Source organism: Panthera tigris, chromosome A3 (genome assembly GCF_018350195.1).
Source record: "Panthera tigris isolate Pti1 chromosome A3, P.tigris_Pti1_mat1.1, whole genome shotgun sequence".
NCBI lineage: Eukaryota > Metazoa > Chordata > Mammalia > Carnivora > Felidae > Panthera > Panthera tigris.
Genome location: NC_056662.1, coordinates 49,764,242 through 49,778,694, shown reverse-complemented (window position 1 = coordinate 49,778,694; position 14,453 = coordinate 49,764,242). Strand labels below are relative to the sequence as shown.

The window sequence follows — 14,453 nt, the reverse complement described above, 5'->3', positions numbered from 1 at the left end:
GAATAAGGCCCATTGTGATAATTTCCCAGGAACATGCTTAGTGTTAAATACATGCGATAATCTAATAAATTAACTTTTTCTTAGTAATATGCAACATTTGCTTCAAGTCTTTATATTCAGAAAATGGCCAAAACAGGGTATCTTATACTAAGCATAATGCTTATGATACAAATGATCATCACAAGGTAACATTTATTTTGCTACTGATTCTAACATTTCCATCATTGAACACTCTTATAAGATTTAAAGTATCTCAAGATGAGAAGTACCTGGCTATTTTTTTTTAATAGGACTGAAGTACCATCATCAACTTCAAATTCTCCATAGTCTTTTAGACACCGCACCTGAAAAGAAAAACTGATGTTTTATCGAAATTATTTTTAATATGTAGTAACCATAAAGTCACTTTCTGTTTGTTTCTTCTCTGTGTACATGGGCCTAGCATTCCTTACTGTGGTCCTCTAGAGATGCCAAATGTCCTGTTTGGATGGGGAGGAAGAAGAATGGCAGATATCCAAATGTATGTGTATGTCTGTGCTGCAACCAAGAAAACCCAGGGAGCTGCAGAGGGAATACAACATCATGTATTGTGTTGCCTCTGCAAATCCTGAAAAATCAAAGTACGTATCTACAAAGAAAAGAAAATGTTTTAGATTGACTCCAACTTGCCTCTTATAGGTTCTTCCAAAAATATAACAATATCTGAGAATAGGATATAGGGAAGTCTCCAAAATGTTTTAAAGAGATTCTTCCAATCTCCTTCAATATGCAGATTCTTTCCCAGGAATAGGTAGAAGTACACCATGAAAGAACAGATGCAGAATCACATCCTAAGTATCAGGAGAGACTCTTGGTCAGAAGGTGGGAGAGTAAAGCAGCCTTTTGAAAACCATGTGTGCAACTGCCAAGATCACCAACTGACTCCAATTCTCAGTGTTGCAACAGGACACCAGGACCACAGTTTTCCTCTCCCATGAGCACTCAGGACTGGAGTTTGTGCTACTGAGTTCTCACATTGCTATGAATGAAGCCAACCCCAACAGCAAGTTCCAGTCTTCTACTTTTCCAGGATAATTTCATGCCCTGATTCCTCTGGAATCTTACTTACCATGACTCCCAAAGGTATTTTACTTAGTTCAAGAAATACTATTTAAGAAAAATCCCTACCACCACTACCACCTTTTTGCTTCTTTAGACTTTTATTATGGAAAATCTCGAACATATTCAAAAGTAAAAATACTAATACAATGAAACTCCATCAACTGGCATCAACAATTATCAAGATGTGGCCAAACTTATTCCCTCACCTACTTCTGGATTATTTTGAAGCAAATCCTGGATACCATTTCATCTATAAATATTTTAGTATCTATTTCTACAAAATAAGATTCTTTTTATTTGTGTATTTATAATTTGTTAGAGGTTTATTAATTTTATCTTGTTCACAAAGAATTAGCTTTTGGTTTCACTGAAAAATTTTTCACTTTTTAATTCCAGTTAGTTAACATACAATGTTGTATTAGTTTCAGGTATAAGATTCTTTTTAAAAAGCATAATCTCGATACTGTTATCACATCTTATTAATAATTAAAAAAAAATGTTTATTTATTTTGAGAGAATGAAAAGCTCAGACACACATGTGCATGCATGCAAGTGGGGGAGGGGCAGAGAGAGAGGGAGAGAGAGAATTCTAAGCAGGATCCATCCCACAAAGAGTGAGATCATGACCTCAGCCGAGATCAAAGAGTCAGATGGTTAACCAACTGATCCACCTAGGTGCCCATTAATAATTTTCATATCATGAACTATCCAGGTAGTACCCAAATTTCCCCATTTGTCTCATGAATTTTTTTAAAGCTGCCATGTTCAAATCAGAATCCAACAAAAGCTACACATTACATGTTTCTAACAAGTCTCCACATCTTTTAATCTATACAGTTATTCCCCTTTTCCTTCCTCCCCTTGGCAATTTATTTGTTAAAGTAACTGGGTAGTTTGTTTAGTAGTTTCCCAAAAGCTAGATTTTGTTGTGGATCTTTGTGGGGTCACTTAACATGTTCCTCTATCCCTGAATTTCCTCTAAACTGGAAGTTAGGTCTAGAGGCTGGATCAGATCAGGTTTGATTTTCTGGCAAATGATGTTATTAAGCTCTTCTTCTAAGACCTCATGAAGCACAAAACATCTGGTTGTTCCTTTCTGGATGTTAAGATTGATCAAGCAGGTGTAGGTATTACCTGTACTCATCCATATTCATCATTATCATCTCTACTAACTTTCACCTACCAGTTTTAGAAGCTATATGCCTCCACACGTTAAGGCTACAAAATGGCATCAATGTAGTTCTTTTATTTCTGCTGTATTAGCCAGAATTCTTCCATGAAGAAGAAATTCCCCAGGGCACCTGGCTGACTCAGTCAGTAGAGCATGCAACTCTTGATCTTGGGGTTGTAAGTTTGAGCTCCATGTTAGGTGCAGAGATTTTTTTTTTTTTTTAATTTTTTCAATTTATAAATGTTTATTTTTGAGAGAGACACAGCATGAGCAGGGGAGGGGCAGAGAGAGAGGGAAACACAGAATCCGAAGCAGGCTCCAGGCTCTGAGCTGTAAGCACAGAGACCAACGCGGGGCTTGAACTCACAAACCATGAGATCATGATCTGAGCTGAAGTTGGACACTTAACCAACTGAGCCACCCAGGCACTCCGGGTGTAGAGATTACTTAAAAAATAAACAGAAAGAGGGGCGCCTGGGTGGCTCAGTCGGTTAAGCCTCCGACTTCAGCTCAGGTCACGATCTCGTGGTCCGTGAGTTCGAGCCCTGCGTCGGGCTCTGGGCTGATGGCTCAGAGCCTGGAGCCTGCTTCCGATTCTGTGTCTCCCTCTCTCTCTGCCCCTCCCCCGTTCATGCTCTGTCTCTCTCTGTCTCAAAAATAAATAAAACGTTAAAAAAAATTAAAAAAAAATAAACAGAAAGAAAGGAAAGAAATGAAGGAAAGGAAGGAAAGGAAAGGAAAGGAAAGAAAGAAAAAGGAAGGAAGGAAGGAAGGAAGGAAGGAAGGAAGGAAGGAAGGAAGAAAGAAAAAGAAAAGAAAAAGAAAGAAAAAAAAAGAAAGAAAAGGAAGAAAAAAGAATTTCCCTTGTAAACAATTTGGCTATTTGGCTACCTTGAGACAGAACTCAGGGTACAGTAAAGGCTGATAGAGATGGTTGATCCCATTCTTTTATTTAGCACTTTTCTTTTTTTCTTTTTTAATATTTACTTATTTTTGAAAGAAAGAAACACAGAACAAGGGGCAGAGAGAGAGGGACATAGAATCTGAAGCAGGCTCCAGACTGAGTTGTCACCATAGAGCCCCATGTGGGGCTCAAACCCATAAACAGAGAGATCATGACTTTAGCCAAAGTCAGATGATTAACCAACTGAGCCACCCAGATGCCCCTATTTACCACTTTTCAAAATGACTCGCATCCCTCATATTCTCTAACGGGAACCAAAAAGATTTTATTTTTTTTAACTGTTGTTATTTGATACCATTATGCATTCATGCTTCTCACATAACTGATGTGATGCAATTCACTGAAGTTAATCATTTTGAGGCTCAGATTATTCCTTCTTTGTCCAATGAGAGATCCTTCAAATCAGCTCCCATGGTTTTAGCACTCCGCTTGCAGTCCTTGATACACTCTGCTTTCTACAAAGACAAGGAATTCCATATGCAGCTTGTGCTTTTACTTAAGATCCTGGAATCAGCCTTTCCCACCTTCCTCCCCCTTGGCCCCACCACCATTAAATCTGGTTTCCTTTAGTGGAAAATGGCATTTGGACTCCAGAACTTGGATGTTCTTGGCACTGGGTTGGTTGTTGTCCGTAGATCTTTCCGGTGGACTAAGAAACATTTTTTTAAAAAGAGAGATAATTCCCTATGAGTCCATGCTGATATTTTGAACTGCAGTTTGGGAATACAAAATTTTCACTTAATTTTTTCATTTTAATATTTGAATCTATTTTTTCTTATTTTGAAAATCTTCTCTTTGACCTCAGCTGCAGCAATTTCTTGCTTGACACGTCACTAAAGTCAAGGGTAATAAAGCAAAAATGAACTACTGGGATCACATCAAGATAAAAAGCTTCTGAACTGCAAAGGAAACAATCAACAAAACTAAAAGACAATTAACAGAATGGGAGAAGGTATTTGCAAATGACATATTGGATAAAGGGTTATTATCCAAAATCTATAAACAACTTAACCAAACTCAACACGTGAAAAACAAATGATCCAGTGAAGAAATGGGCAGAAGACATGAATAGACACTTTTCCAAAGAAGATATCCAGATGGCTAACAGACACATGAAAAGATGCTCAACATCACCCATTATCAGGGAAATACAAATCAAAACCACAGAGATACCACCTCACACCGGTCAGAGTGGCTAAAATTAACAACTCAGGAAACAACAGATGCTGGTGAGGATGTGGAGAAACGGGAACCCTCTTGCACTGTTGGTGGGAATGCAAACTGGTGCAGCCACTCTGGAAAACAGTCTGGAGGTTCCTCAAAAAATTTAAAATAGAACTACACTATGACCCAGCAATAGCACTACTAGGAATTTATCCAAAGAATACAGCAGTGCTGATCCATAGGGGCACATGTACCCCAATGTTTACAGCAGTGCTTTCAACAATAGTCAAATTATGGAAAAAGCCCAAATATTCATCAATTGATGAATGGATAAAGAAGATGTGAATAAAGAAGATAAAGAAGATAAAGAATGGATAAAGAAGATTTATATATATAATGGACTACTACTTGACAATGAGAAAGAATGAAATCCTGCCATCTGCAACAATGTGAATGGAACTAGAGGGTACTATGCTAAGTGAAATAAGTCAGTCAGAGAAAGACGGATATCATATGTTTTCACTCATATGTGGAACTTGAGAAACTTACCAGAAGACTATGGGAGTAAGGAAGGGGGAAAAATAGTTTCAGAGAGGGAGGCAAACCATAAGAGATTCTTAAATACAGAGAACAAACTGAGAGTTGAGGGAGAGGGTGGGGGAGAGGGGAAAATGGGTGATGGGCATTGAGGAGGCCATGAGTTGGGATGAGCACTGGGTGTTGTATGTAAGTGATGAATAATGGGAATCTACCCCCAAAACCAAGAGCATACTATGTACACTGTATGTTAGTTAACTTGACAAAAAATTACATTAAACATAAAATAAAATAAAATAAAATAAAATAAAATAAAATAAAATAAAACAAAATAAGATAACAAAATAACATAAAATAAGAAAAGAAAAGAAAAAAGGAAAAAGAAAATCTTGGCTACTGGTGACATTACTTTTTTGCTTGATTTGTCAATATATAAAATGTTTCAAAAGAACAGTAATGACATTACTAATAATATGATTACTATACTAAAAACAGTTTAAAATTTCTTTGCAATTCTTTTCATCTTTTTAAAAAAATTTTTTAAATTTTTATTTTTGAGAGAGAGAGAGAGAGAGAGAGAGAGAGAGAGAGAGAGAGAACGAGCAGGGGAGGGGCAGAGAGAGAAGGAGACACAGGATTCAAAGCAGATTCCAGGCTCCGAGCTGTCAGCACAGAGCCTGATGTGGGGCTCGAACCCACGAACCACGAGATCATGACCTGAGCTGAAGTTGGACACTTAACCGACTGAGCCACCCAGGCACCCCCATTTTTTAAATAATGTTAAAAAAATTTTTTTTAAATGTTCTTTTCATCTTTTTTTAAGTTTATTTATTTTTGAGAGAGAAAATGCACATGCACTCACATGTGCCATGCAGCAAAGGGGCAGAGAGAGAGGGAGACAGAGAATCAGAAGCAGGCTCTGTGCTATCAGTACAGAACCCAATGCAGAGCTCAAACTTGTGTACTGTGAGATCATGACCTGAGCCAAAGTCCAAAGCTTAACTGACTGAGCCACCCAGGCACCCCTGTAATTCTTTTCATCCTCAGAACACATCCATTGGGGGTGTGGGTGCCTGGGTGACTGAGTCAATTGGTTAAGCGTTCAACTCTTGATTCTGGCTCAGGTCATGATCTCACGGTTCATGAGATAGAGCCCTGCATCGGGTTCTGTGCTGGCAACATGGAGCCTGCTTAAGACTCTCTCTCAAAATAAATAAATAAGCTTAAAAAAAAAAAAAAACACTAAAATAATTCCTGTTTGACTAATCTACCAACTTGAAACACAGGTTCATTTTTGTTCTGCTTTCAAAATCTGTAGGTTGGTTTTCTACTTTAATTTTTTAATATGTAAAATATATGCATGTTTCCAAAGTTAACACTGTGTAAATAGGTATGTTCAGAAAATTTTCAAAAAAAGAAAAGAAAAGAAAACAATTTTCACTATTCTATCCTATTCCTGCCATCCCCCTACAGGTAACATTTTTGGTTTGGATGTATGTTTCTTTCTGTTTCAAGTTAAGTTAATAAATATTCATACATACCCCTCATTTTAGATAAAAGTCAGCACAATTTATTCATTAAAGAAAAACCCATTTTAAAAGGTATTCTTACTTCTATATATAGGCTTTTCGGAGGTTTCATATCTTGTGTGATGTCCAAACCTCCATCTCCTCCCAGTGACCTCATATAAGTAGCAAGGGACTTTTTATAATGATTGAACCACTCCATCTGCAAACACAGAGATGATCATTTGACAAAATTAGAAGAAAGAAACTTGCAAAAACTGTATACTCATCCTTTTATAAATAGCACCTTTCCCCACATGGATCATTACTGACCATTCATTCATTTAAACTACAAGTATTGCTTGCTGTGAACCAGGCCCTGTTCTGGGTATTTAGGATGGATCATTTACCAAGTGAACAAAAAAATCTCCATTCTCTTTTTTTTTTTTTTTCCCTTCCCCTCCCCCATGGGTTTCTGTTATGTTTCTCAGGATCCACATAAGAGTGAAACCACATGGTATCTGTCTTTCTCTGTATGGCTTATTTCACTTAGCATCACACTCTCCAGTTCCATCCATGTTGCTACAAAGGGCCATATTTCATTCTTTCTCATTGCCACGTAGTATTCCATTGTGTATATAAACCACAATTTCTTTATCCATTCATCAGTTGATGGACATTTAGGCTCTTTCCATAATTTGGCTATTGTTGAGAGTGCCGCTATAAACATTGGGGTACAGGTGCCCCTATGCATCAGTACTCCTGTATCCCTTGGATAAATTCCTAGCAGTGCTATTGCTGGGTCATAGGGTAGGTCTATTTTTAATTTTCTGAGGAACCTCCGGAGAGCCAAAGCATAAGAGACTGTTAAAAACTGAGAACAAACTGAGGGTTGATGGGGGGTGGGAGGGAGGGCAGGGTGGGTGATGGGTATTGAGGAGGGCACCTTTTGGGATGAGCACTGGGTGTTGTATGGAAACCAATTTGACAGTAAATTTCATATATTAAAAAAATTAAAAAAAAAAAAAAATCTCCATTCTCACAGAATTTATATGCCAGCATACTTAAACACAGACCAGAAGCAGAACCATGAAAAATATACCATTTCAGAATTATGATCTCTCCAAATTGTATTGATGGTTTTTCTGAAAACCATAAAACCCTGCTGAGAAAAACACCCAAGTATTTATCACTGATGAGTGGATAAGGTATGTATATCTGTACAATGGAATATTATTTAGCCACACATCAGAATAGAGTTCTGATAATGTCAGTAACATAGATAATCTTAAAAACATGCTAACTGAAAGGCACAAAAGGCCATGTATTACATAATTCCACCTATATGAAAAACCCATAGTAGTCAAATCTATAAAGAGAGAAAGTAGATTAGTAATCTCCAGGGGCTGGGAAGAGAGGAGAAAACATGAAATAACTGATAATGGATACACAGTTTCTTTTGGGGGTGATGAAAATGTCTTGGAATAAGATGTTGGTAGTAGATGCACAACTCTGAATATACTAAAAAACACTGAATTGGATACTTTAAAAGAGTACATTTTATGCATGTAAATTTTGCCTCAGTAAATCTGTTAATTTTTTTCATTGTTGAAACATATTACAGACCTAAATATATGGAGGGATTACCACATTCACAATTCAGTATTATAATATCAACTCATCTATGTATTCAATTCAATCTCAATCAAAATCTCATTTAAAAAAAAATAGAACCTGACAAATTGAGTCTAAAATTTACATGGAAATTCAAAGGGCCCAAAACAGTTGAGACAATTGAAAAAGAAGAACAAGATGGGTATGCTTGCTCAACTTATAAAGGTACAATACAGAACTGGCATAAGGACAAATAAATTAAAAGAACACAAGGGAAAGTCTCCTATCCTAAATCCCCAGATATACTGATACTCAATTTATGAAAAAAAGTGGTACCATGCACAGAGCAATGGGGAAAGGAGGTCCTCCTTTCCAATTAAATGGTGCTGGATCATCTCAATATCCATATCCAAAATGCAAGCTGACTTTTAACATTATATACAAAAACCAATGCCACTACTGTAGATGTCCTTGTGAAAGGTAAAACAACATAGCTCTTAAGAAACTACACAGAAAAACACCTTCATAACCCTCATTAGAAAGTGTGTGTGTGTGTATGTATGTGTGTACACATGCATGCAACCTCAGGTTCAATAATGCACCTGAATGACTCACAAAGCTCTAGAAAGCACTACACTTACAATCACAATTTTACCATAGCGAGAGGGATAATAATCAGAACCAGCCAAAGGAAGACACACAGAGTGAGGTCTGGGAGGGTACTAGAGGGGCCAAGGGCAGGTCACCCCAAAATGGGCCACTTTGGCATGAAGACTATTTTGAGTTAAAAAGTAGATTCAGGGGTGCCTGGATGGCTCAGTAGATTAAGCGTCCAGACTTCAGCTCAGGTCATGATCTCACAGTTCGTGAGTTCAAGCCCGGTGTCGAGCTCTGTACTGACAGCTCAGAGCCTGGAGCCTGTTTCAGATTTGGTTTCCCTTTCTCTTTGTCCCTCCCCTATTCATGCTACGTCTCTCTCTCAAAAATAAACATTAAAATTTTTTTTCAAAAAAATAAATAAATAAACCAGCATATTCAGGAAAAGCTCTTTACCTCCCCTACAACTGCCTTAAAAAAATTTAGATAGAGGACCTGCTCTAGGAAGAGAGCTACCACCATAGACAACTATATTATGCTATGGACAAGGTATGGTAGACAAGGAAGAACCTAGCAAGGACAGTTTGATGCAAGTCCTCTCTTTGTTTCATTGTTTCTGTGGGCCCAACAAAGATCTGTTTACCAAATATCTGCTCTTTTTCATTCTTCCTAAGGATTACTTACATTCTTTCCCTTTGAAGTCCTAAACCCCTAACTCTTAGGGTGCCTGGTTGGCTCAGCCAGTAGAGCATGTGTCTGTTGATCTGAGTCTTGAGTTCAAGACCCATGCTGAGTATAGACCTTACTTTAAGAAAAAACAAAAACAAAACATGTATACCTCATTTTGCCTCACTATCTTTGGAATTTCCATGTCTGTGTGGATTCCCAGTATGTATGAAGTTAAATTTGATTTTTCTCCTGTGTTAAATTCGACTCTTAGTCTGGCTAGGACCTTGAAGAGAACAGGACATTCTTATTCCCTGACAGTAAGCAAACATGAAGCTCTAGGGTCCTCTCCCTATAGAATCATGACACATCATACTCTTGGCACAATGATGTGTAACAGTACACACAAAGCACTATCGACCAGGGAGGCTCACACAAGCTTTGGTGTCCAGAATTTTTACTGGAGTTTCATCACACACGCACCATTGCTTGAATCACTATCCATGTGACTGAGCGCCATCTCTAACTCCCCTCTCCTCTCTGGAAGTTGGACTGACATTAAGAGATTCAAAGTCTCAAACCAAAGAAGATAGCAGGAACCCCTGAATTTATAGCCATTTAGTCACAAGGGAGAGTGGCCCTGGGAACACCCAAAACCTGTGGCAGGTGTCTGCAGAGGGCAGTCTTAGCCCATCAAGTTCAGTCTAACTCTACATAGTGTCAGAAGCTACTGCAAACCTGCTACAGGTAAGTACTACCATCCTCATTTTGTAAATGAGGGAATTCAGGCATAGAGAGAACTCAAGTAACTTGCCCAAGATTAGATAGTGACAAGGACAATGTCTGAACCTAGGTTTACTTGACTCTAGTCCTGTGTCCTTAAATACTGGGCTAGCTCTGTGCCTTAGTGACTGGACAAATGAAGAGTATTCATGTTGACTAGGAAAGGGCATGCGCACATGCACACATACACACTCATCTAAATAATAATGCCAGTTTTTAATCCTACTGATGCATCACTAATAAGTAACATAATGGGACCCTTTACTTTGTCAATAACAGAAGTTTCCACATAGCACTTAGAATTACTCCTAAATTCTTATCACAGTATATACCAAATAAATACAAGCCAAAAATTGCTGAAAAACAGATGTTAAACACAAAGAGAAATACTGTAAATACTTTCACAGGACAATGCCAGAACCAGCATTTTCCAGATCAGAAACGAGAACAACAGTGCTAACTTACTTCTTCAGCAGACATGTGAAACCGTAAAGCATTTGGCAAGACGCTGCCATACTCCCACCTGAGTGCTCTGATCCGAAGCAGTCGATCATACCTAGGACAAGAAGGTATGAGACCACATAACTATAAGAAGACACCTTTGGGACAACAGGGATACACAAATATGGACAGGACAGGTGTGGTGAAGGCTTCTTCATTTCTCAATGTTTGCGAACGGTACAGTGGTCATGTGAAAAAAGATCCAAAAAGGACCTTATTTCTTAGAGATGCATACTAAAATATTCAGTGGTAAAAGGCCATGATGTTCTACATTAATTTAGCACAGAAAAATAAAACAAGATGAAGCAAATATGGCAAAATGTTAAAAATTGTTAAACTTAGATGATGGCTCCCTGGAGGGGGGGGGGAGGTTTATAATATTCTTCATAATATTCTAGTTTTATGAAAACTGCATTTTTCATGATTAAAAAAATCATAATGGAAAAAAGATAAGTATTTAGAATGCTTGCCCAGGAAAAACAAATGTAAGAATTTCTGTTATCCTTTCAAAATGGTTAATTAGGAAACCACATGCAAAATCCTCCATTGTTTCCTGCCACTCCAAGCAAAAACTGAGAAGCTTACAGGTATGCTACAGCACAGCGTCGATTTCTTAACAAGGAACAGTGTCGAAATTTGATGGTTGGTATCAAATCACTTTGTCCACCTGATTTCACTTCATTCCTGGGAAGAACATTTAAAGAAAAGAACATTAAAAAAGAAAAAGAAGAAGAAAAGAATGAATATGTATTTTTAGCTAAGTAAAATTTTCAAAGCCAACTGACAAAGGACTTCCATGTTTGTTTTTGCCCATTTATATAATCAACAGTTAATGTAACCAAATAGTACCTGCCTCCACATCAGAGCTTTTATTATGTTAAAAGATAAAAAAGCCAAAAGCTAACTAATTTACTTAAGATCACGCTATTAGCATTTCATTTAACCATTTGGTATTTTGCATTTTTGCATACTGATTAATCTCAATTGTTTTCAAAAGACATAGTGTTAACTCACCTTTTGGAATTCCTTTATCATGCTAGTATAAGAGACAAGCCTAACATCATGGTTTAAGATTATGGTCTTTTATCATGTTTTTATTTTAAAAGGAACTACTCTTCCAAATCCTTGGAATAAAGTGAGCTAAAACGGAGTCAAAATGGTCCTTCACTCATCCCACAAATATTTATTGATCTTCAACTACATGCATGTCCTATACTTCAGTGTTCTTCACACAGAGAGGGAAAAACTTTGGTTTTACCCTATAAAATGTACATCTCCTTAGATATTAGCTAAGTATCACATTTAAAAACCAGATTAATTAATGGGCACAGAGTTTCAGTATTACAGGATGAAGGGTTATGAGGATGAATGGTGCAGATAGCTGTGTAACATTATGCACGTATTTAATACTATTGAATATGCACTAAAATGATTAAGATGACAAATTTGTTATTTGTATTTTACCGTAAAAAAATAGGAAAAAAAACAAAAATAAAAACAAAACAAGAGGGAAGTATATAATAAATTAAGAGGGAAGTATGTAGCAATTCAGACCTTCCTAAAGAAGGAAAAAAATGTCTCATACACAACCTAACCTCACACCTAAAGGAGATGGAAAAAGAACAACAAATAAAACCCAAAACTAGCAGAAGAGAAATAATAAAGATTAGAGCAGAAATCAACGATATCAAAATAAAAAAGCCAGTAGAACAGATCAATGAAACCAGCAGCTGGTTCTTTGAAAGAATTAACAAAATTGATAAACCCATAGCTAGATTTATTAAAAAGAAAAAGGATTCAAGTAAATCATGAATGAAAAGAGGAGAGATGACAACCAACACTGCAGAAATACAATCATTAATAAGAGAATATTATGAACAATTATATGCCAACGAATTGGGCAATCTGGAAAAAACGGGTAAATTCCTAGAAACATATAAACTACCAAAACTGAAAACAGGAAGAAATAGAAAATTTGAACAGACCCATACCCAGTAAAGAAATTGAATCCAACAAACAAGAGTCCAGGGCCGGATGGCTTTCCAGGGGAACTCTACCAAACATTTAATGAAGAGTTAACACCTATTCTCTTGAAACTGTTCCAAAAAATAGAAATGGAAGGAAAACTTCCAAATTCATTCTATGAAGCCAGCATTACACTGATTCCAAAACCAGACAAAGACTCCATTAAAAAGGAGAACTACTGACCAATTTCCCTGATGAACATGGATGCAAAAATTCTCAACAAGATACTAGCAAACTGAATCCAACAATACATTAAAATAATTATTCACCACCATCAAGTGGGGTTTATTCCTGGGCTGCAGGACTGGTTAAAGATCCCCAAAATAATCAACGTGGTACAGTACATTAATAAAAGAAAGGATAAGAACCACATGATTCTCTCAATAGGTACAGAAAAAGCATTTCACAAAATACAGCATCGTTCCTTGATAAAAACGCTCACAAAACCCTCTTTAGGGACAAAGGGATCATGCCTCAAGTTCATAATGGCCATATACAAAAGACCCACAGCTAACATCATCCTCAACGGGGAAAAACAGAGCTTTCCTCCTAAGGTCAGGAATATGACAGGGATGTACACTCTCACCACTGTTGTTCAACAAAGTGTTGGAAGGCCTAGCCTCAGCAATCAGACAACACAAAGAAGTCAAACTTTCAGTCTTCACAGATGACATGATACTGTACGTGGAAAACCTCCACCAAAAAACTGCTAGAACTGATACATGAATTCAGCAAAGTCTTAGGATATAAAATTAACGTACGAAAATCAGTTGCATTTCTATACACCAATAATGAAGCAGCAGAAAGAGGAATCGAGGAATCAATCTCATTTTCAATTGCCCCCAAAACCTTAAAATACCTAGGAATAAACCTAACCAAAGAGGTAAAAGATCTGTACACTGAAAATTATAGACAGATTATGAAAGAAACTGAAGAAGACATAAAGAAATGGAAAAACATTCCATGCTCATGGTTTGGAAGAACAAATATTGTTAAAATGTCAATACTACCCAAAGCAATTTGCATATTCAATGCAATCCCTATCAAAACAACACCAGCATTCTTCACAGAGCTAGAACAAACAATCCTAAAATTTGTATGGAACCAGAAAAGACCTCAAATAGCCAAAGTAATGTTGAAAAAGAAAACCAAAGCTGGATGTTTCACAATTCCGGACTTCAAGCTGTATTACAAAGCTATAATCATCAATACAGCATGGCACTGGCACAAAAACAGACACTCGGATCAAGGGAATAGAATAGAGAACCCAGAGATGGACCCACAAATGTATGGCTAACTAATCTTCAACAAAGCAGGAAAGACTATCCAGTGGAAAAAAGACAGTCTCTTCAGCAAATGGTGTTGGGAAAACTGGACAGTGACATGCACACAAATGAACTGGACCACTTTCTTACATCATACACAAAAATAAACTCAAAATGATGAAAGATCTAAACGTAAGATAGGAAACCATCAAAATCCTAGAGGAAAAAACAGGCAACAATCTCTTTGACCTTGGGAGCAGGAACTTCTTACTAGACATGTCTCTGGAGACAAGGGAAACAAAAGCAAAAATGACCTATCGGGACCTCATCAAGATGAAAATCTTCTGCACAGCAAAGTAAATAATTAACAAAACTAAAAGGTAACTGACAGAATGGGAGAAGATATTTGCAAATGACATATCAGATAAACGGTTAGTACCCAAAATGTATAAAGAACATATCAAACTAGGGGCGCCTGGGTGGCTCAGTCAGTGAAGCATCTGATTCTCAGTTTCAGCTCCGGTCATGATCTTATGTTTTGTGAGTCGAGCCCTGCATCG

General features: G+C 37.2%; 1 protein-coding gene across 5 annotated transcripts in view; it reads right to left on the bottom strand.

The window, feature by feature from the left end:
- GINS1 (GINS complex subunit 1) overlaps positions 1 to 14,453 on the bottom strand; it is a 29,277-nt gene that overhangs the window by 3,511 nt on the left and 11,313 nt on the right. For 3 of the 5 annotated variants that reach the window (XM_042981024.1, XM_042981022.1, XM_007096585.3), the window contains exons 3-6: positions 11,189 to 11,287; positions 10,568 to 10,658; positions 6,549 to 6,665; positions 270 to 344 (exon numbers count right to left, since the gene is read on the bottom strand). In XM_042981024.1, coding sequence (XP_042836958.1) covers positions 270 to 344; positions 6,549 to 6,665; positions 10,568 to 10,658; positions 11,189 to 11,287 — 382 coding nt within the window. Of the gene's footprint in view, positions 1 to 268; positions 345 to 3,531; positions 3,692 to 6,548; positions 6,666 to 10,567; positions 10,659 to 11,188; positions 11,288 to 14,453 lie in introns of those variants that run through there. The other 2 variants (XM_042981023.1, XR_006215632.1) reach the window with 2 other exon arrangements.